General features: G+C 47.3%; 1 protein-coding gene across 8 annotated transcripts in view; it reads right to left on the reverse strand.

The window, feature by feature from the left end:
- Window positions 1–3,267: 3,267 nt before the first annotated feature.
- The window catches only part of NSF (N-ethylmaleimide sensitive factor, vesicle fusing ATPase), a 98,075-nt gene continuing 80,741 nt past the window's right edge, over window positions 3,268–20,601 (reverse strand). For 2 of the 8 annotated variants that reach the window (XM_077917443.1, XM_077917442.1), the window contains exons 18-22: window positions 13,594–13,728; window positions 11,245–11,358; window positions 6,354–6,409; window positions 4,773–4,991; window positions 3,268–3,836 (exon numbers count right to left, since the gene is read on the reverse strand). In XM_077917443.1, the coding sequence (XP_077773569.1) occupies window positions 4,859–4,991; window positions 6,354–6,409; window positions 11,245–11,358; window positions 13,594–13,728 (438 nt within the window). In that variant the 3' untranslated portion in view covers window positions 3,268–3,836; window positions 4,773–4,858. Of the gene's footprint in view, window positions 3,837–4,772; window positions 4,992–6,324; window positions 6,410–11,244; window positions 11,359–13,593; window positions 13,729–20,601 lie in introns of all 8 variants that reach the window. The other 6 variants (XM_077917444.1, XM_077917445.1, XM_077917449.1 and 3 more) reach the window with 6 other exon arrangements.

Raw genomic sequence — 20,601 nt, forward strand, 5'->3', positions numbered from 1 at the left:
AAGGGGCTGGTACAGGCATATGCATACTAATAAACTATATATTCCAGTCATCTTTTGGGGAACATTAAGTCGTCCCCGTCCCCCCCCGGCCTCCCCTCAACCTGCTGTATCCAAAGTTCTTTACAAAGCCGTAGAGGGTTTCCAGCCTTTTTTGAAAGTTATATTCAGAAAATGCTCTTTTTATAATTATTTATTATACAATGTATATATATACCTTTGAGTTAACTAAGATTATATATTATATAAATATATATATATTATATATATTTGAAGAAGAAGAAATATATTTCACCTCTCTTTGGTCCTCTTTAAGTCAATAAAGTTAAAGGCACTTAAAAGCAAACTTAAAATTGTTGGAATATTTTTTGTCGTGTTAGTGTGCAAGGCTGTGTGTGTGTGTGTGTGTGAGAGAGAGAGAGAGAGAGAGAGAGAGAAAGTGCTGTGGAAAGGAGGAGTTGGCTGCCTAGGGTTAATCGAAATTTTTAAAAATGTCATTACTCGTTCCATGAGGGAAAAGAGACACAAGAAAGCTACTGTCAGAACCCACGAGGCACAACGGAGGAGGCAATTTGCACTCGAGGACTTTTACAATTCGGGAGTTATTAGCTCCCCGTTCTTTTTATCTCGACTTCTAAAGGCACAGAGCACTGATTCTGAAATATTTAAAAGGGAGAATTATTAATGGGAACGAGAGCAAGGAGTGGGGGCAGTGGATTTGATTTTTCATTAAGGCGAGGGGGAGGGGAAAGGAATCTGGGACTTGTGGGTTTGAAATGGGAATCTCTGAGTCCTAACCTAAAACTTCCTGGCACTGGGTATACTGAGGTGGCAGAACCCTCTTCAGCTATGGAAGGGAACTGGAGCAAGCAACACTTGCAACTGGCAGGCAGTGTAAGGCCTGTGTATAAGGTCAGGCCTGGTATAAATCCTGGAATCCTGGTCTTCTGCTCCTCATCTGGTTGACTAAGCAGGACCCTCTGCGTCTCTGGCATCAGTGGTACCCAACCTTGAGAATGTACCCTTCAGGTACTGCTTCCATACACAGTCGTACCTTGGATCTCGAATGCCTTGGTTCCCAAACAAATCGGCTCCCTTTCGGAACCCGGAAGTGAGTGTTCCGTTTTCAAACGATTTTTGGAAGCCGAACGCCCGTTGCGGCTTCCGATTGGCTGCAGGAGCTTCCTGCAGCCAATCAGAAGCCACATTTTGGTTTTGGAAGTTGAATGGACTTCCGGAACGGATTCTGTTCAACTTGCGAGGTACAACTGTACACAGACACTTCTCATACCCTCCAACTTTTCTCCAATGAAAATAGGGACATTCTCAAGCCACATATCTGCTGAACAAAGCTCTGGCCTTTAAAGCTTCACATTGCGACAAGCTAGTTGAAACATTTCTGTGGCACTGCTTGAGTCTTTGATTGCGCAGACATTCCAAGGAGAGCCGAACGACTCGCTCATCTCCCGCGCCGTTCACAAACCACCCGAACACCTGAGTATCTGTGCCTTTTTATTGCATCAGTTCACCTGCGCTTTAAACATACAATCAATCGATATATACATATATATTTGTATTTTTCTCTCTCTGTGAATATAGCTTTGGACAAAAAAGAAGAAAAAAACCCCACAATAAAAATGTTTTACATCATTTGGTTCCAAGACGTTACATTAAATACAACATGTGTGTTTCCCTTTCGCTGGAAGATGAAAGAAGGTGGAGAAAGGAGAAGGTTCTTGAGATTTGGGCCGGGTGGGGAGAGGGGTGTGGAGGCAAAGGTGCAGCTGGAAACAGAGCAATCGCACAACTGAAGAGGGGATTTCACAGCTCCACCAGCGATTCACATAATCCTCAACACTAAAAAAAAAGGGGGGGGGTGAAACTAAAAAAGAGGATAAAGCTGCTAACCCACGTTATAATAAATGCATCCATTGTGATTCAAGTACATTGCAGCAACTTCTAACACAACTGATTTCCTTTTGCTGCACAGGGCGGAAAGGAGTCAAGTGTAGTTTTCAGCTGCCTGATTGTAGCAACTTGGGAGAGGTGGGGAATGAGGACCCCGTCAGTGATATATAGGGGGGTTTCAGCAAGACGGAAGGTCGGTCCAGCCACTCGCTTGTGTTGTGGATGAGGTGGAGGAAGATTATTCAGGGCCATTAAACCATCTGTATTTCTACAGAGGAGTGTTAAGAGCTGATTGAGAGGAAGCAGAACCTCCGTAATTAATTTCCTACCCTCCTGTCCCTATGGGCTTAGCAGAACTCGGTACTATGTGCATGTGCGCCCCTCTCGTGTAGTTTCCTCACTCCCAAATCGGCTGGGCAATTGCTGCCGATATGGCGGGGAAACTTCATCCAGGTGACAAGTTCTGCAATAAAACGCAGCCGGGCGGTGGCGATAGGTGGAACAACTAATCCGGCTCTAACGTAAACATTGCTTGGTGGTTTCCCAAGAGCAAATGGGACGATTGGTTCACTATTGCAGAGCACAGCAAAGGAAGCCTCTCTGGAAGAAGCGTAATAGCTTTCCGCCTTTGGGATGCCGCTACACTGAAAAGCAAGAAGCCGACAGCAGAGACCAAGGTCTCTGATAGCCACCTGGGAAGATCGCTATGCGCTCATGCCTGTGGCAACCGCATACGGAGGAAACTGCACACCAGGCCTCCTGCGACAGATCTGCGGGACATCACAAGGGGCCAGACTCCAGTGAGGAAGGGCACTGCAACAGAAAGCTGCAGGCTGTTTTCAAACTTTTGCAGGAATACTAAGCTGTCTGCATCTACAGGTGGGAACACGCTGCCTGTTTTATAGGAAACCATTAGTGAAGGGATAGCCCATGGGGGTTGGGGGACTACAAATTCCATCAGCCCCAGCCGGCATGGTCAAGGATGATGGGAGCTGAAGGGGTAGCCCTGCGCTGTCTACCCCTGCTTTAGTGCACCAAAGTCCGGCTGGGTGTCCAAAGTCCATGCCCAGGGGCCAATAGCCACTGGGAATTAACTAGCCGCCACCACTGCAAATGTTGTCGAGCCTCTGAACGGAAGGGTGCAGCCACCATTTCCCCTCTTTCCTAAAAACTCTCTCTGGATCCTGGTCTTGTGATGAATACTTCATTCTCCGTTTCCCCCTGGGACGAGTCTGAAGCTCCACAGTGCAGTATTGGCCCATGAGGACCAAACCGCTTGTGTGAATGTGTGGGAGAAAGGGGGAACTTGGGGATACCAGCAGCTTTAAGGAGGACCATATACGGGTCTGGAATGAGGAGGACTTCCCTGTGTTTGGGGCCTTAGGGGCTACCGCCAGATTGCGCGTTAACACGGACAGGCCTGCATGGGGCACGTTCATTTCCCTCCCCCCTGTGCGCCAAAACCAAGTGAGCAGGTGCGGCAGGCAGCATAATACGAAAGCAGTTACTCTAGATAGAGAGTTTTGATTTGCCACGAGACACCAGGATATCGAGGACGATAGATAACAAAGGGCGGAGTGTTCGGCTGCGTCCGACATGCAAAGAGGAGGGGTGAGGGGAGTCTCTGAAGGAGGCCGAACGTTAGGCTCTTGTCCAGACACACCACACGGAAGAGGAGGAGGAGGAGGAGAAGGAGGTCCTGGAGGAGGTGGGCTCTCGCTTGGCTTCTTCCCCAGCCACCGGCTTCTGCCCCAAGGCTTCCCTCTTAGTCCAGCGGGCTGCTGCAAAGAAAAAGAGGGCAACCGGTTCCACAAAGGGCGGGCATATCTTGGGGGAGGGGTGGTGAGTGGCACACACAGCTGGGCATCCAGAGATGGGAAGCGCATGCGGAGTCACAAAGATGGCTGTGCATCAGGCATTAATCCTCCAAGCTGCAAAAAGAAAGAGGTTCAGCGGGCTATCGCTCGGCACTGGAGCAGGCTATGGGGAAACAGCACAGCCCCAAAGCAGGCGACCCATATGCTGCCTTTAGCAGAATCTCCCTCACGTTATCTCACCCCGGAGAGGTACAGAATTGGGTCCAGATCTAAACCAGGGGTCCGCAGAAACTCCTCCCTTGAACCCACAAAGCTGTGTGTGAATGAATTGCCTACACCTCTCTCCTAGCCCCTTATGGGAGCTCTTCCAGGAATCACCGCTTCCGCTGTGACGCTGTGGAAGAGCTAAATCTATAGACTCACCGGCCCGGAAGAGAAATGGCTCCAGAGCCCAACACGTTCAAAAATATCCATGCGGTACCGCCATCTGGGTGTGCACATCTTCATAGGGAGGGAACAGGCATGATTGTAAATTCCCCTCCATCAGAACCTCCCTCCATGTAACGGAGGAAAGGGTCTAGTTTCGCTTCCTCCTTGGTGTGCTGCTTTTCTACATGCAGGGGGTCTGAACACAACCCTCCCCCACACAACTGCAATCTGAAACAGATCAGAGCAGGAGGAACGGTGCTGGGGTTTTGTTTTTGTTTTTGTTTTGCAACACGCTGCTCAGCTCGCGGCATTTAATCTTGAGTTTCAGCTTGCTGGAGACCCAGATTAGTGGCCAGGGGTTTGGTTACAAGGCAGTACATCAGCTGCTCTTAGCCACTCATGCTCAGAGCGCTTTCCCTCACAATGATGTCAAAGCCAGGCCAAAAAAAGTATGAAAGCAAGGGGCTTTGTGGGGGTCAGAAAGTATGGCTATACAGAAAGGATAAATGACACGCCTATCAGCTCCCGGGCCCAATTCAAAGAGCTGGTTTTGACCTACAAAGCCTTAAGCGGCTCAGGACTGCAATACCTCCAGGACTGCCTCTCTCCATATGAACCTACCCGGACCCCGAGATCATCTTCTGAGGCCCTCCTTCGTGTGCCTCCTCCTTGAGAGGTCTGGAGGGTGGCAACAAGAACGGGGCCTTCTATGCAGTGGCTCCCCATTTGTGGAATGCTCTCCCCAAGGAGGTTTGCCGGGCGCTTTCAATATACACCTTCAGGTGCCAGGCGAAAACGTTTCTCTTCAACTGGGCCTTGGGCTGACTGACATCCAATGGCCTTTTAAAATGTGTTGGAGAGGAGGGAATTATTGGGTTATTCTTGTTTTTGTTTTTATTATGTATTGTTTGTTTTTATACAACAACAATCTTTATTACGGTCCAGAGACCCAACAAAACATTACAAATCAATACAGAGTTCATACAGCCTACCTCCAGGTTAATCAAGCACTTTGTTTGGAATATAGGGCTCATTTGTTCTTGCAACCACCGATAAAAACTTTGCCACTGCCAACGTTCTAGCTTTTGTCCGGTCTTCCAGTAGGAACCTGACATAGTGAGCCTCTGACTTTCCCGGAAAAGGCACCAGCAAGGGTAGTATCAGTTCAGCCCTGGCCTGCTCATACTTCGCACAATGTAACAAAATATGATTTATGGACTCGATGTCTTGAGCACACGAGCAAAGTCTGTCCTGGTAGGGAACTCCTCTCAACCTACCATCCAGCACTGCAGAGGGGAAGACATTCAGTCTGGCCTTGGTGAAAAGCCTTCGATAGTTAGGTACTGTCAGGTTTTTGATGTAAGGTGTTAACTCAAAGACATACCCATATTGAACTCCTGCTGCCAGTGGACCACAGACTGCGTGTGACCGAGATCGCAAGTCACTGTGTGCATTGTCCCATAATCTTTGCTTTAAAACCTTTTGGGCGCCTTCATAGCCCAGGTAATACAGTTGGGGGGGAGACAGACCAATAGAGGTGGCTTTTTTAGCCATGGTTTTCTGCCATTTGCTGACAAATTCCTCATTGGTCAAATGTTGGTACAGACCCTTCCCTAGATTAAACACTGAAATCCTGAGCCAATGTCTTAGGGCAGCCCACCACGCTCTAGCTGAAATTGGGCATTCACCAGCTTCCAACAGAAGTACGGAGTTGGGGACGCAGTTAGGTACCTGCAGCAGAGATCGTATAAATTTTTTATACTGTGATTTCATGCTGTGACCACCCTGAGGCTTGCGGGTATAGGGTGGTATACACATATGAATAATAATAATATGGTTCCTATGCAAGCTTGAGCCACAAAACTCCCTCCCTTTTTACACGAACACACACACACACACAGACACAAATGGATGCAACACATTTTCGCACACACTCATGTCGCTGGTGAATAAGCAAAATGTTGAAATAAGAAGAAAAACCCCAAACCTCGAAAGTAGGATGAAGCAGGAATGGAGTAATTTAAACAGCCACCAAGGCCGAAGATGAACCTTTTTTCTTTTTGTAAAACCAAGGTTTACAAAAAGGACTCTTGCTAATATTCTGGCCTGGGCCAATGGCACATGGCGAGTTATTAAGCATGCAGGCAGATTAGGCAAGAATAAGCGGACACACCCCTGTCAGATGCTCTTACTGTCACTTACGCTCCTTCTTCTCTTAGAAGTGCCAGGAATTTTCGCACGCGGTACTCGGGATCCATCTTCGCAAGTTCAAAGGGAAGACACAAAGAGAGAGACAAAATCAACCAGTGAACCACAGCAAGCTCACCTTTCTAAAGGGACAAGGAGCAGGTGAGGGCAGTCGGGGCTAAACCAACTCAAAACTGTCTTATTATTTATTCTTAGGCTTGTATCTTCCTTCTTCCATGAGCTCAAGACTGTGGTCATACACACACACTTATTTCATCCTCACAACAGCCCTGTAAGGTAGGTAAGATTGTGAGGCAATGATTCAACCCAAAGCCACTCATAGCTGAGTGGGACTTTGAACTTGGGACTCCCTGGTTCTTGGTTTAAAAAAAGGACCCCTGGACGGTTAAGTCCAGTCAAAGGTGACTATGGGGTTACAGCGCTCATCTCGCTTTCAGGCCAAGGGAGCCGGTGTTTGTCCACAGACAGCTTTCCGGGTCATGTGGCCAGCAGGACTAAACTGCTTCTGGAGCAACGGGACATGATGGAAGCCAGAGCGCATGGAAACACCGTTTACCTTCCCGCCGAAGTGGTACCTATTTATCTACTTGCACTGGTGTGCTTTCGAACTGCTAGGTTGGCAGGAGCTGGGACAGAGCAACGGGAGCTCACCCCGTCGCGGGGATCTTTTACCTTTTACCTTACCCTGGTTCTAGCTGAACACTATAACCGTTACACTGCACTGCCTCTCTTGAAACTCAAGTTTGTATCCTGCGGTTCTTTGCACAAGCCTGGAAATTTGCACAGGGCACAATTTAGCAGCCCGAGATGCTGAAAGGCCTGAGAAGTGTGGAGGCAACGCATGGCAAACCTTGAAAGACAAAGGAAGGGAAGGCGTGAAGTGAGATTTTTCAAATTCCCCTCAAATATGGAGTCTGCAGGGAATCCCTACTAAACCTGGGTTTTGTCAGTGGAAAGCAAGTAGCCCCTTACAAATAATGCTGAACGCTTCTGAATGAGCCTTTAACACATCAACATTTCAAAGGGCTGCAGCCTCATTCAAAAACCCAGTTGATCAGACCCACTTTTTTTTAGGTGCCAGTAAGTGACTGAATTTTTGCACCCCAGTGAGGAGGGGGGAAACTTAGCATGAGGGGACGCCCCCCCCCATTAACACCCTCACACTAATCCAAGGGGTTCTTGCAACAACCTATTTAAAAAGTTTTCTAATTTTCCACTTTGGGAAAATGTAAGGAATCTAACATCTGTAGGTGATCTTTAAAAAAAAAAAAGTGTTCACATTAAATTCCCATGCTTATAGTGCTATAAATTTGGGGTCTAAAATTCTGACCCAGATATGAAATTCTAGATTGGTTGTGGGATTATTTAGAAGCCACATTTTAATGCAAGCAACTTATGGGAGGTGATGAGCAGGCAGGATAGTAGACAATGGCTTTTTCTGATAAACCAATTTGTAGACGATATTATGGCCAGCGTGCAAAGAGCCACAAAACCAGTTCCACTTGCCCGAGAGGACTTGGGGCGCCCAGTTTTTTAAATTGCGGTGCTCACCCCCATTACCACCAGTCCTTTAACATGTTTTTGAAGCTGGGGGAGCTTTCAAAAACAGATTCTTCCAGTCCTTGGGAGCCCATCGGATCCTGCGATTTGAGTTGAAGCATTTTGCTACTCTCGTTTCTCAGAATACCAACCCCAAGTCTGTGGCGAAGGAGAATGAGGTGGGAGAGAACCTACTAAACACCTCAAAGTAGTCACTCTTTTTTGGAGATGCACTCAACTCTTCACTGGTGGGGAATACCCCAAAATAGGACAATGTTGCCGTCAGGCTCAGTTTATGAAGTTTCCTGGGTCATCTGGCTGGGCAGGGGCAGAAGAAGCAATGGCAAACTGGATGGACCATTGATATCACCTACTATGTGAGTTATTTTGGCTCCTGAGCCACCAGCTGTGGCACAAAAAAATAATAAATCCACTTTCCTCCTTCTTGTCAGTGCAGAAAAAAGCATGCTTCTTTCCCTGTCCCCTAAAGCCCCTCAAAAATATCCCAACCACAGGGGTGGAAGCTTAATTTGGTCTTGTTTCAGGTCGAGTTTTGGACTACAGCATGCTACCTCATTGAAAGCATCACACTCAGGTTTCTGAACATACTGTATTTTTCGCCCTATAGGACGCACTTTTCCCCTCCAAAAATGAAGGGGAAATGTGTGTGTGTCCTATGGGGCGAATGCAGGCTTTCGCTGAAGCCTGAAGAGCAAGGAAGCTCTCCACAAGCCTTGGGATTCCGGCGCAACTTCCCGCTGGGCTCCCAAGGCTTGCGGACAGCAGCCTGCAGCCCGAAACCTGGGGAGCGCAGCGGAGCGCACCCCGGGCTTCGGGCAGCTCTCTGCAAGCCTTGGGAGCCCGGCGGGCTTCCCCTCCCCAGCCCCGCGCCTGGGGGCGAAATAAATTTTTTCCCTTTATTCCCCCCCCCCCCAAACTAGGTGCGACCTATGGGCCGGTGCGCCCTATAGGGCGAAAAATATGGTATTCTAGGAGTAGCAGGGAAAGTCAAAGGCCACCTGCCTTCCAGGAATAAACACCTCCACCACTAGGAAATCGCAGTTGCAAGGAACGTGCGATACAATTTGACTCCGGCTCCTGCCTTCATTCAGACCCCTTCTTCTCTCACGATACCACTGTCCCACCTCTGAAACATTGCATCTCGGAAAGCAAGGCCCTAAACTTCAAACTTCCTGCCGCCCGCCACCCCACTGCCAAAAGATAAATATGTTTTTGGATGCACGTCCACAATTCTAATCCAACTTTAAAAGGCGCCCCGAAAAGGGTGAAATTGGCCGTAACCTTGCAGATCTCTGCCCATTATATACACTTTAATAGGTGTGAGCAATAACTTACTGACTTTTGCCTGCGGGTATGGAATTAAAGAGTCAAGGGGAAGAGAGAGAGGGAAAAGTAATCTAGATAAATGACTCTGTACCCTCGGGTGACATCCAGTCAGAGCAGATCCCCAGCCCTGTGCAAGTTTCAACAGAATCGCAGAGAACGAGCCACACGGGAGGGAAGGGGCGGGGGACGGGCTTAACACATTGCCGAACTGCTTGCCTCTTGGCTTGCGCCGGGAAGCCTGTCCCAGGAAGGTGCAAGGAATCTCTTCATTTAGCCGCACCTGAAGACAGGGCCCGGTCCCAGGAGAGTGAAGAAGCATTGCCCGCAGATGACGGAGGGCACCATACATAGGGATAGCCTCCCCTGTGAGCTCCCATCAAAGTTGGAGCAGAAGGCAAAAAAGCACAACTCCCGGGAGTCTGCAAAAGACTCAGATGGGGGATGGTGCTGTACACAGCGAGAATATAAACACAGGAAGCTACTGGTCCATCACACCCAGGTTTGTTGGCTCCAGCAAGCTGCAGAGCTGCAAGCAGAGATCTTTCCCTGCTGCCAGAGATCCCTCAGCCGGAGAAGCCAAGGTGTGAACCTGAAATTATGACTTTTCCGTATCGGATCAGATTGTCATTAGGTGTGTGATCTTTGCTGTCTATTTAAGCTGTTTCTTCAGCTTGCAAAGCACCTTGCAATATCGAAAGGCGGCATACAGATTAAAAGTGGAATGAAATTGAATGTGTGCAAAAGGGCAAGCTTTATCACTGAACCCCAAGTAAGAACTGCTTGCTGGGCCAGGCCAAAGTTCAATATTCTGAACTCCAACTGTGGCTAAATTTGGCGATGATGGATAGCCTTTCCCTGTTTGCCTGCAACATCCAAAAACATAGTGCTTCTATATATGAACAATTCCATCCAGCTGTTGTTAAAGTAGCCATCGGTGTTCCTATCCTCTGCTGATACTTATCAGAGTTGGGGAACCTGCAGCCCTACAGATGTTAGCCCAGAACATTGGTTACGTCAGCTGGGGCTGATGGGAGCTGAAATCCAGCCACATTGGGAGAGTCACAGGTTCCCCATCTTACATATAGTGGTACCTCTAGTTACAAACTTAATTCGTTCCGGAGGTCCGTTCTTAACCTGAAACTGTTCTTAACCTGAGACGTGCTTTCACTAATGCGGCCTCTTGCTGCTGCTGTGCCGCCAGCACATGATTTCCGTTCTCATCCTGGGGCAAAGTTCTCAACTCGAGGTAACTCTTCCAGGTTAGTGGAGTTTGTAACCTGAGACGTTTGTAACTCGAGGTACCACTGTATATATCTAGTGACGGGGAGGGAAAACAATTTGTGTTTTATCCAAAGTAGTGCTAAGTAACTTGGTCCATCAATGCAAGGAGTTTTGCTTGGGCAACAGAACTGCCCCTGTAGATCTTCTCTAGGGGTTCCCCCCGCCCTCCAGAGCAGATTTGAAGTGGGGTGGGGGGGTGGGCAGGGGAGAGTCCTACTGTACAAGCAGCAATCCTTGCGCATTAATTTGGATACCGGCCTTTTCACGCAAGTTATTATTTTACAAAGCAGTCGTCTAGCTGCGGCTCCAGCTGCTTTCGAAATGCTACAACAAGAGAGCTAAAAACCCGCTAAGGAAATCTTCCTTTTCCGATGCTACAGACAAACGCCAGGGAGGGGCAAATCCGGCCTGTCCCCCGTGGTCAATTTGCCCATCTAATTTGCAGCGAAGATAAATATACACAGACTAGATGACAAGTTCTTGGGATAGGGTCTGTAGTTTTTGAACTGTTAAATCGTAGCTAGGAAGCAAACCCTGCAGTAGATGTTTTGTTTTTTTTTAGCCTAATCATTACTGACATTTTAATGTGCGGGTGTTTAGGTTGTCAAGAGCTTTGAGCCCCTGGGAGTTGAGAGAGGCAAAACCAAGTGGGTGTCTTATTACCCCACAGCTAATCCAGTTCCAGACTCTGGCTTGACCAGAGGGCAAGGCACCTTACCTGCATTGACATCTCAATCAACATCAGAAGCTTCTTGATCCCAATCCAGACCTTCCTCCCTTTGACGTTCTGGGCAATGGTGGAGCGTTCCTTGTCTTTAAAGCTGCCCAGGAGCTGCGAGGGGACAGAAGAGAGAAGCCGGATGTGTTAAGAAAAGCACTCAATGGAAGACCTTCTCCAACAAGCAAGTAAGACAGGTAACATTGGCAAGATGCTACACACTGATACAGAACTTGAAATTGATCCTCCATGCCACTCTCCATCGCAGAGCCTCTTACTTCACTGAGTGGCAATGTCGTAAAGGATCTGTCTACTGATCAAGCACACAGGTATCGGATCGCACAAGCCATAGGTAAAGGTAAAGGGACCCCTGACCATTCAGTCGTGGCCAACTCTGGTGTTGCGGCGCTCATCTCGCTTTATTGGCCGAGGGAGCCAGCGTACAGCTTCCGGGTCATGTGGCCAGCATGACTAAGCCACTTCTGGAGAACCAGAGCAGCACACGGAAACGCCGTTTACCTTCCCGCCGGAGCGGTACCTATTTATCTACTTGCACTTTGACGTGTTTTCAAACTGCTAGGTTGGCAGGAGCAGGGACTGAGCAATGGGAGCTCACCCCGTTGCGGGATTCGAACCGCCGACCTTCTGATCGGCAAGTCCTAGGCTCTGTGGTTTAACCCACAGCGCCACCCACGTATCGGATCACACAAGCCATAAAGGCAGGGAAATTGGTCCAGTACAACATCAGGTGGGAAAAGAAGAGGACCTGGGTCACAAGGAAGCTCCACTCCAGCCCCTGAAACAGGAACTTCTTTCAGTGCAATCCGCATGCCAAAGGTTAACCAGCTTGCCTCTTAATATTTACAACTTCCTCACAGACCAAAGCAGCTCCCAGGAACAGAGCAGAGCAAAGAAATTTGGGGGAAACAGGACTGTGTGTTGCAGAAGAATCGAGGCCACTAGCCACTCCCACAGCTACGAGTACAGGAGCTGTGCCTCTGCTCCCCACAATTTTTCTCTCCGCAGATTCAGCGGGTGACCTTTGGGGGGAAAAGTTTCTGTACTCTCCCTTAGGTGCTTGCATTAAATCGAACAGATTTATTACTGCAGAATGCCCATCGTGGTATGTAGTCCTTAGAAGACTATCTGGAGAGGCTACGCATAATCCTGCAGGAGTGGGTTGCTTTTTTCTAAAAACCAAAACGAAACAGCAAATGATTCCAGATTCCGCAGCTAGGACCCAGACCTTGGAAGTAAACTGTAAAGGACAAGGGCTCTGTTTGCTATATAAGAGACATGCTTCTTAAAAGTTTGAGTGTGCCACCCACAGTTTTCATAAGTACCGTATTTTTTGCTCTATAAGACACACCAGACCACAAGACGCACCTAGTTTTTGGAGGAAGAAAACAAGGGGGAAAATCTTCTGAATCTCAGAAGCCAGAACAGCAAGAGGGATCGCTGCGCAGTGAAAGCAGCAATCCCTCTTGCTGTTCTGGCTTCTGGGATAGCTGCGCAGCCTGCATTCGCTCCATAAGACGCACACACATTTCCCCTTACTTTTTAGGAGGGAAAAAGTGAGTCTTATAGAGCAAAAAAATGGTACTTGTATTTAAAGATCATGTACATCTGAATGCTGATTTACTAATTAAGGACACTTTTTATTCTGCCATCAATTAATTGATTAAAAGTCACAGTCCTAGTACTCATTGTTCCATTCTTAACAGTTTCATGTTGCCTAAGCTTGTCTTCCACGTCTCCTTATATTCATATAACTCAGAGATTGACATTCCTTTACAAGTAGTAGCAAAGCTGATTTATCGATTCCTTCCTCCCACCCCCAGGTTCCAAAGCCGTGGCGTTATATAGCACAGTTCTCCAAAATTTTGCAAAACCAGCTCGGACCTTTGGGCTGGGGTCCTGGAGACTCATGCACAATGGCAGATCACGAAGGAAAATCAGGAGTGAAAGTCCCAGGGCTGGAAGATTGGGCATTAACAAATCTGACCAAGTAAATGCCCCCAAAACATCTGGAAATGGTTCAGGTGATGGTTTACCCAACCAGACCATGTTGGGAGATTAATGTATTGCCAATTTCCCCCTCTTCCCTTCTCAATTCCAGGATGAATGCTGAAATGTTCATGCCACAACTCCACAATAGGTTTTTGGGTCTACTGCAGGCAGTAGCCAGGGACTCAACTACTCAGTTTGCCCAGGCTTTCGGGCCCATTGCAGGCAGTAGCCAGGGACTCAACTACCCAGCTTGCCCAGATCTTCCCATTCCTACAGCCCCAAAGAAATTCAGCTCCTCCCTCAGCTCCCTTCCCCAGCCATTCCCAAGTGCCTCCTGACCTCGAGGGCTTCCATGAGATGGTCTCCTGTAGCAATATTGGGAACATGGATAGTTGTGCTGAAAGCATCCAGCATCTCCATCTCCTGCAGGACATCCTTGCGACTGGTGGTCCCAATGATCAAGAGCTTACGACCCTGTGCATTTAAAAAGAGCACAAGGAGAGAGAAGGGAAAAAATTCATAAGAGGAAGTCATTGTTACTGTATTACCAGATAGGCGTTTTAGACATTTAGCATTATACATAGTTTTAAATTTTCCTGCTTTTAACTTTCCAACTGTTGCATTTTATCTTGCTAAGTAGCTTTGAGACCTTTTGGTAAACCCCAACTAACAAATGCAATTATTCTTTATTATTATTATTATTATTAAAATTTGTTTTTTGTTATTAGTAATAGAAATAAATGGCCTAGACTTCCATTTCTAATAGGAGCCCACCAGAGACCTACAAAAACGTTGAAGGAGGAGGGATATGAACCACCCAGCCATAGTTTGTGTTTATTTACATTTATTTCCCAGTATTTTGAAACTGCTCTTCACGGAACATTTCCATACAGCCTATGTATGCTTGTAGCGCAGCTTGTATTAACCTTTAATGGCGAGAAAAGTGGCCGCACTCTGTTGCCTATGAGCTTTCCCAACAGCCACAGAAAGACAAAATAATGGTTGTTCTTGCGCAGAAAAACCAGAGACTGGGACCTAGCTCACACAAAGGTCTAAAAATGCTGAAGCTTTGCTCTAAACTCTATCAGTTCCTGATTCTGAAACGCATCTACTTTCCCCCCGGTGAGACATTTAGAGGACTAAGTTGGAGATCATAGTCCATAACCCAAGAGAAGTCCGTGCCTCTGCTTGAAAGATCTCGAAGGGAACCCAGTAAGTAATGAAAGAAGTATCCAAGACCAGGGAGAAGAGACGGTGGAAGAAGACTGGAAAAAAATTAAAGTATATTTACAGAAATACTGTAAAATTAATGAATGTTAGAAAGATGCTGGAATGAAGTTACATGGTTTTAGCAGAAATGTTATAAAGAACTAAGTAAAAATAGATTGTCAAGGGGCCAAAGTGTAAAATTTAAGGTCAGAATGTGTTAAGATATATTATAGAACAAAAATTGAGAAAGATGGAAAGGATTTGCTGAAATAGCTAATTGAACTAGAATACAAAAAAGGGAGGTGTGAGGAGGTCGATGAAACAAGTAAATGAAAGGTAAAGATATGGAAATATTGGATGTGTTTTTAAGTGTTTTTGTTTTTCTTATTGTTTTGCTGTATTGTTTTCTGTTTTTATTTTTATTTTTGATGTATTGTAACTTTTTATTGTCTTTCTCCCCCCCCCTTTTTTGTAACTATTAAACTTCTAATAAATATCATTTTTAAAAAAAGTAATGAAAGAAGTGCCACCTTCTCACAAATCCACAAATCAATTTCCTTCCTGTTTCTCAAGAGGAGCCCAGCACCCAAGCTACTGCTTTGGCAAGTTCTCCTCCCCATTATAAATCCAGAATAATGGGGAAACATCCGAACGAGAAACAGCCTTGCTGAAAAGCAAAAAGCCATAAAAAGAGATCACTGCGACGAGAGATGGAGCCCACCCATAAAATGATACAGCGGTGCCAGCGGGAAGGAAGGTCGCAGAGTTTAAACGTGCCCGCTGGTGAGCTGGATTATCAAACGCTTGCTGAAAAATGTTGTGAGTGGGTTGTCAGGCACGCCCGCCATCCGAACGGGGAACGTGCTCAATAAAACATTACATTATGAGAACTGCTCTGTGGTCCAACTCGCACAGGATCGTAAGCCTCTTCCCCCACAAAACAAAAAACCGTGAAATGAAGGAGCCAATCTAAACCTTTGGGGATAAAGAACTGGGAACCTCAGCCAGCAGCCTTTGCTGCCAAACAGTAGGTGCAATCTTTGGGAGAGAGGTGAGAGGCAGTTAGAAGGGGCTAAGCAACTTTCAGGAGCATACAGTACATGTTTCATCAAGGCAGGGGAAACAGCAGGGCAGGGGGTAGTTATACAACTTCCTTTTGCCTGCCTGTACTTTCCTGTGAATCACAGGAGCCAATTTATGGCAAAAAAGTGTAAGGTTCTCAAACCTGTGCTTGCCTCTAGACAAAAAAAATCAACCCTAATGATCAGATTTTAAGTGCGGCACAGTTGTCCTAAAAAAGGCTGATCGCCGAAGAATTGATGCTTTTGAATTCTGGTGCTGGAGGAGACTCTTGAGAGTCCCATGGACTGCAAGAAGATCAAACCTCTCCATTCTGAAGGAAATCAGCCCTGAGTGCTCACTGGAAGGACAGATCCTGAAGCTGAGGCTCCAATACTTTGGCCACCTCATGAGAAGAGAAGACTCCCTGGAAAAGACCCTGATGTTGGGAAAGATGGAGGGCACAAGGAGAAGGGGACAACAGAGGGCGAGATGGTTGGACAGTGTTCTCGAAGCTACCAGCATGAGTTTGACCAAACTGCGGGAAGCAGTGGAAGACAGGAGTGCCTGGCGTGCTCTGGTCCATGGGGTCACAAAGAGTCGGACACGACTAAATGACTAAACAACAACAAATTGTCCTAAATCAGGGGTCAGCAAACTTTTTCAGCAGGGGGCCAGTCTACTTTCCCTTAGACCTTGGGGGGGCAGACTATATTTTGGGGGGGTTCCTATGCCCCACAAAGAACCCAGAGATGCATTTTAATTAAAAGGACACATTCTACTCATGTAAAAATGAGCCGGATTGAGAGGGCGATTGGGCCGCATCCGGCCCCCGGGCCTCAGTTTGCCTAAGGTACCCCTGCCTGTACGGGCCAGTCTTGACAGACTCAAGGTTTGTGCGCCCATCTCACTTAAGAGGCCGGGGGCCAGCGCTGTCCGGAGACACTTCCGGGTCACGTGGCCAGTGTGACATCGCTGCTCTGGCGAGCCAGAGCCGCACACGGAAACGCCGTTTACCTTCCTGCTAGTAAGCGGTCCCTATTTATCTACTTGCACCCGGGAGTGCTTTCGAACTGCTAGGTTGCCAGGCGCTGGGACCGAACAACGGGAGCGCACCTCGATTGGCAAGCCCTAGGCGCTGAGGCTTTTACCCACAGCGCCACCCGCGTCAGTTTGCCTACCCATGTCCTAAATGCTCTGCTGGGGTTTGCCCTCTGTTCCTCCATAAGTAAGCCACAGCAGTTTATGCAGAAATTGTGACCAGGCTATAGATTTGGGATAAATGCAGGAAAACCTTTTACGTTAGCGTATCTCCCATTGCCCTTTACACGCTGGGGGTCTAGATTTCAACCCAAGACACTGGTGTCAAGAGTATTATTCTTAATCATCATTTGCAGAACTTTTATACAGCCCTTCCTCTGGACATAAAAATACAAATACAAAATCACAAAGAACTCGGTAGAATGCGGTACTACCTTCTGTACGGACTGGGTTAAAGAGGATCAAATTAGTTGCGACAGGGCTGGAAGAAATTGGCTCCCCCCAACCCAACCTGCTTTCCCTCCCCCCCCCCTTTTAAAAGTATCTTCAAATTAGAGAGTTTGCTTTTCAAGTGATTGGACAGGAAGTGGCTTGGGGCAAGCTGGAACACTTTCTAGTTTGGAATATATACCGATTTAAAAATCCAAGGCAGCATTACCCTAAATATAACAAATCTAGCTGCACAAAAACAATAACTTTTACAGTTGCATCTACTCTGTGGGGGAAACTGTGGGGAAAGTGATGGCAGCTAAGGTTAACGCGGACTGTTCAAGCTTATGTTGGAAGGAGAACAGGTGACTTTATTTATCGTTGGTGGTCTTATGAAGAGGCCAAAAAGTACTGGAAATAATTCTGAGGAGCAACGCTTCATACTACTGCGGCAGCTAAATTACTATAAGTACTGGCGGAATAAATAAACAGAAATGATGTATTAAACAGGGACCTAGGAGCGTTGAGCCAATTAACATGTCCCATCTGGGTTCATCAAAAAGCATGTAGCACAAATAGTTTTGAAACACGAGTGGAAACACCGGGGGGGGGGGGGGAAATACCATAGTTGATCATCCTTTTCCTTCATTATAGCATGCTTTAGCTTCTTTTTTTGCTTTTGGCATTTCCAATATGGGTTTCTAGATTTCACAGGGGTCTCAACGTCCAATAAAATTCCGAACAGGATTACAAGTTCGTCGGCAACGTCTATGCGCTGAATGCTGAGGCCGGCGTTTCAACCGGGAAACAGCTTCTGCAGAACTTCAGATGTCCTGGCAACAGCTTATTTTAAAAACACAGGTCTAGAGAGCGTCGCTTTTTCAGACGCAGAAGCCCGCAAGTCTCTTGCAAGGGACTGCAGGGTCACTTTAACTGCAAGGACTGCAGCAGAATTTAAAGTGAGCGGGCCCTGCGGAAAGGAAGCAGTTAAAAGCCGGACCTAACACAGTTTTTGTTTAGTTTTCCAAAGATGCATGCAAATGCAGCTTTGCGGGCGCGGGGGGGGGGGGGGGCGGACGACGATGACGACACCCTTAGCATCTCGAAGGTCCTTAGATGGACTGTCGCTGCGCTAAAACTTTGGAGTAACGCAAGGACGCCAATCCTCATTTCTTCCCTCTGCCTCCCTGCGGAAATCGTGCAGGGGAAAAACTGGGGAAGAAGTCTTAAGCAGGCCTTTCTAGGGAGCACGCCCCCCCCCCAAAAAAAAGAGTCCACCGGACTTCTTATAACACTGACCAAATTGTCTGTCCAGCTTAAGGACGGCTTTGGGGGGAGTTGGGAAGGGGGTGGGGAGAGATACCGCAAGGGGCTTTCACCCTCCCAGCCCAATTGTTAGCTTTTTCAGAGGAACCAGCAGGGATCCACATGTGAAACCTCCATGGGGTTCCCGAGTATCCAACGCCTTGTGTGACTCTGCATGTAGATGAAGCGAGCCTCTCGGTTTGGCGAGATGTTGCTGCTCCCGTTCTCAGAGAAGCCTTTTTCTCTCTGGCTTGGCTCCCCGCTGAGACAACGCTTTTCAGTCTCCTCTCCCTCTCTCTCTTCTCTCTCTCCTTCCACCCCCCCCCCAACAACCATTCCTCCCCTCGACAATCTCTTCCCCTCGCAAAAACCCAGGGAAACCTGACTGAAATAAAAGAGCAGGGAGAAAGAAAAGAGTTTTATTTGATTCGCTTTCATTTCATAACAGCTTTGTAACAAAAAACATAAAAACCCTCAAATTGGTGATGTTTTAAATTCTCCTTGGACTATTTATAACATGTAAATAGACGTGGCGTTCGTGTCGTATGTCGTATTCTTGCCTTATATCGTAACACTTTGCAGTTTAGGGGAAGCGGGACAGAATATGGGGTTGTCAGGTTCCCAAAATGGCTTTGCACCGAATGTTTGCAAAGCTGAAGAATCTCAGGAAGTCTGGGTACCTCTGGTTACGAACATAATTCGTTCCGGAGGTCTGTTCTTAACCTGAAACTGTTCTTAACCTGAGGTACCACTTTAGCTAGTGGGGCCTCCAGCTGACGCCGCCGCGCGATTTCCGTTCTCTTCTTTTTTAAAAAAACAATTTTTATTGAAGATTTTCATGAACTACAAAGAACGTGCAACGTCTCTCACTTTTTTTCTTTACAAAAACATTGCATACAGTCAAACCTCGGTTGTCGAACGTAATCTCGCGCGATTTCTGTTCTCATCCTGAGGTAAAGTTCTCAATCCGAGGTACTGCTTCCGGGCTAGCGGAGTCTGTAAACCGAATTGTTTGTAACCCAAGGTGTTTGTAACCTGAAGTACTACTGTATTCCTAATGAATTCTGTGGGAGCAACAAAGTGGTTTCTGGAAGGAAAAGAATCTGAATTCATCCCTGTGAGAGAAGTGTGTGTGTGTGGGGGGGGGTATTTATAGGAAGCTGTAAGGCAGACAGACTGCACGACTGGCAAGCAACGTGGAATAATAAAACCCAGCCGCTGCAGACAGAACCGTCTCACATAGCTTGGTTTGTGGATCGTGGAAGCAGTCGCGCCACAAACTAGGCTTTTTTTATTCAGCTGGTTTCAGCTGCTTACCGAACACAAATACCGCATGAAAACCTCCACACGGAAGCTTCACCAATGACGTGTGGGGAGGTGCCTGGACAAGTGTGCCACCGTGTGGAATAATATACACTTAATTATCTGTCACACCAGTACCTCAACCCTTCCCTTCAAGGGGCTCAGAGGTGCCTACGTCGGGTTATCCCCGTGGTCTCAAGAAACCCCAGAGCTTAATGGGAAATAGCCTGGTCAAGGTCAAGCAATTAATGCAAATATGGCCGTTCCTGCTCCGATTGGGTTCCTCTTGCACAAACACCTTTCTGCCTGAAAGATGCAAAGGTGAAGCAGCCATCTGATGTTTTTGGTAAGTTTACACACACACACACACACACACACACACACACACACCCTGCAGGAATCAGCCTTAGGGAATCCAAATTCTGTAGGTTCGCTGGCAACATAATACAGTGGTACCTCGGGTTACAGACGCTTCAGGTTACAGACACGTCAGGTTACAAACTCTGCTAACCCAGAAATAGTACCTCGGGTTAAGAACTTTGCTTCAGGATGAGAACAGAAATCGTGCGGTGGCGGCACAGCGGCAGCAGGAGGCCCCATTAGCTAAAGTGGTACCTCAGGTTAAGAACAGTTTCGGGTTAAGAACGGACCTCCAGAACGAATTAAGTTCTTAACCTGAGGTACCACTGTAATAATAATACAGTCATACCTCGGGTTACAGATGCTTCAGGTTGCGTTTTTTTGGGTTACGGACCACCGAAACCCGGAAGTACCGGAACGGGTTACTTCCGTGTTTCGTCGGTCACACATGCGCAGAAGCGCTAAATCCGCTTTGCGCATGCGCAGAACCGCCAAATTGCAACCCGTGTGTGTGCAGACGCGCCACTGCGGGTTGCGGACGCTGCAGATTGAGAACGTGCATCCCACACGGATCACGTTTGCAACCCGAGCGTCCACTGTAATAAGCAAATCAGACTTTGCCCTAGAAACTTTGAGTAGCTT

This window comes from Podarcis muralis, chromosome 13 (assembly GCF_964188315.1).
Source record: "Podarcis muralis chromosome 13, rPodMur119.hap1.1, whole genome shotgun sequence".
In the NCBI taxonomy this organism is placed as follows: Eukaryota; Metazoa; Chordata; class Lepidosauria; order Squamata; family Lacertidae; genus Podarcis; species Podarcis muralis.